Source organism: Elephantulus edwardii, unplaced genomic scaffold, assembly GCF_000299155.1.
Source record: "Elephantulus edwardii isolate Elephantulus edwardi_28Jun2011 unplaced genomic scaffold, EleEdw1.0 scaffold00201, whole genome shotgun sequence".
Taxonomy (NCBI): Eukaryota; Metazoa; Chordata; class Mammalia; order Macroscelidea; family Macroscelididae; genus Elephantulus; species Elephantulus edwardii.
The window spans coordinates 4,456,956-4,458,542 of record NW_006399951.1 but is presented as its reverse complement, the minus strand read 5'-3'; the positions used below and the strand labels follow the sequence as shown (position 1 = coordinate 4,458,542).

The following is a 1,587-nucleotide window of genomic DNA, read 5'->3' as shown; positions in this document are numbered from 1 at the left end:
AGATGAACAGAAACATTCAAAGAGCAGCTCAAGGAGACAAAGTAAAGACATATAACAGAATGTACAGAGAGCTGAAGTTGGCCAATAAAAAGGGAAGAACTTGCTTGACATTTCTCAAGCTAAAAGAACTTAAAGATAGATATTATTTTCATGACAAGATTACAGAAAAAGAAATGGGCTGTGGACTCGGGGGCAGTGGATTGTATAACAATGAAAGAATTTTTTTTTTCTTCAAAGAAAAAAATGAACTAGCATGGGGAGTGGGCAGGGAGGATAATGTGCAACAATGAATGAATGGGGGGAAAATTAAATGGAAGGAATATGCTGTAATATATATATGTTGCATTAAGAAAATCGTTAATAAAAAAGGGGGAAAAGAGAACTTAAAGAACAATTTCAAATCTCAAGTTGTAATATTGAGAGATGCAAAATCTTGGATGACCCAAGAAGCATCAAAGGAAAACGGAAGGAATACAAACAGCTACTGTACCAAAACTAATTGGTTGACATGGAGATATTTCAGGAAGTAGCATATAATCAAAAGCCAGTAGGAATGGATAAATAAATTCAAGCTGCACTGAAGGAGTTAGCAAAAAAATAAGGAGTTGATGGAATACCAATTGACATATTTCAACTAATAGCCCTGTTTACACTCACCAGTCTGTAAACTAGCTCCCTGGGCAACTGTCAGAGATTTATTGCCATTCTTAAGAAAAGTGATCCAGCAGAGTGTGGAAATTATTGAACAGTATCATTAATATCACATGCAAGCAAAACATTGTGGAAGATGATACAAAAACGCCTAGAACTTGCCATTGACAGAGGACCACCAGAAGTTCAAGCTAGTTTTTTTTTTTTTTGTAGTTTTTATGGTTTATTTAGCACAAATAAAATGTGCAAACAAGCTTTCTATTCCTTTTCTTCGCTGCGCAGTCTGGCATTGGGATTGGTGACTCTAATGGCCAGCCGGGCTGCTCTTCCTACAATGGCTTTGAGGTTCTTGGAGGAAACATTGTGCGCAATCTCAGCACAGTAAGATTTGTCGCACATCAGCAGCACCTCCAGTAGGAATTTGCGGAAGCCACTGGGCAGCATGTGCTTTGTCTTCTTATTGCTCCCGTAACCAATGTTGGGCGTCAAGATCTGGCCCTTAAATCTTCTCCGAACCCTGTTGTCGGTGCCTCTGGACTTGTGCCAATTACGCTTAATTTTGACGTAACAGTCTGACTGGTGGCGGATGAATTTCTTGGTCCTCTTTTTGACGATCTTTGGCTTCACCAGGGGTCTGAGGGCAGCCATTATGCCAGTGGCAGCTGACAGCCAACTCCGTAGAAAGCACGGAAGGAGAGATCAAGCTAGTTTTAAAGAGGTTGTGGTGCCACGGATATCATTACTGATGTCAGATGGATCTTGATTGGAAGCACAAAATACCAGAAGAATGTCTATATGTGTTTTATTGACTATTCAAGGCAATTAAGTGTGTGGATCATAGCAAGTTATGAACATTGAGAAGAATAGAAATCCCAGAACACTTAATTATGTTCATACAAAGCCTATCTAGACCAAGAAACTGAACAAAGGGTTTAA

At 39.3% G+C, this 1,587-nt stretch overlaps 1 protein-coding gene across 1 annotated transcript; it reads right to left on the bottom strand.

Moving 5' to 3' along the window:
- Positions 1-909: 909 nt before the first annotated feature.
- Positions 910-1,299, bottom strand: LOC102871295 (60S ribosomal protein L32-like). Its single transcript, XM_006897137.1, has one exon. The coding sequence runs from the start codon at positions 1,297-1,299 to the stop codon at positions 910-912; it is 390 nt and encodes a 129-aa protein (XP_006897199.1).
- Positions 1,300-1,587: the final 288 nt, after the last annotated feature.

What these genes read in the sequence shown, in the direction of transcription:
- LOC102871295 (XM_006897137.1), bottom strand. Translation starts at nt 1,299, where the DNA reads ATGGCTGCCCTCAGACCCCTGGTGAAGCCAAAGATCGTCAAAAAGAGG.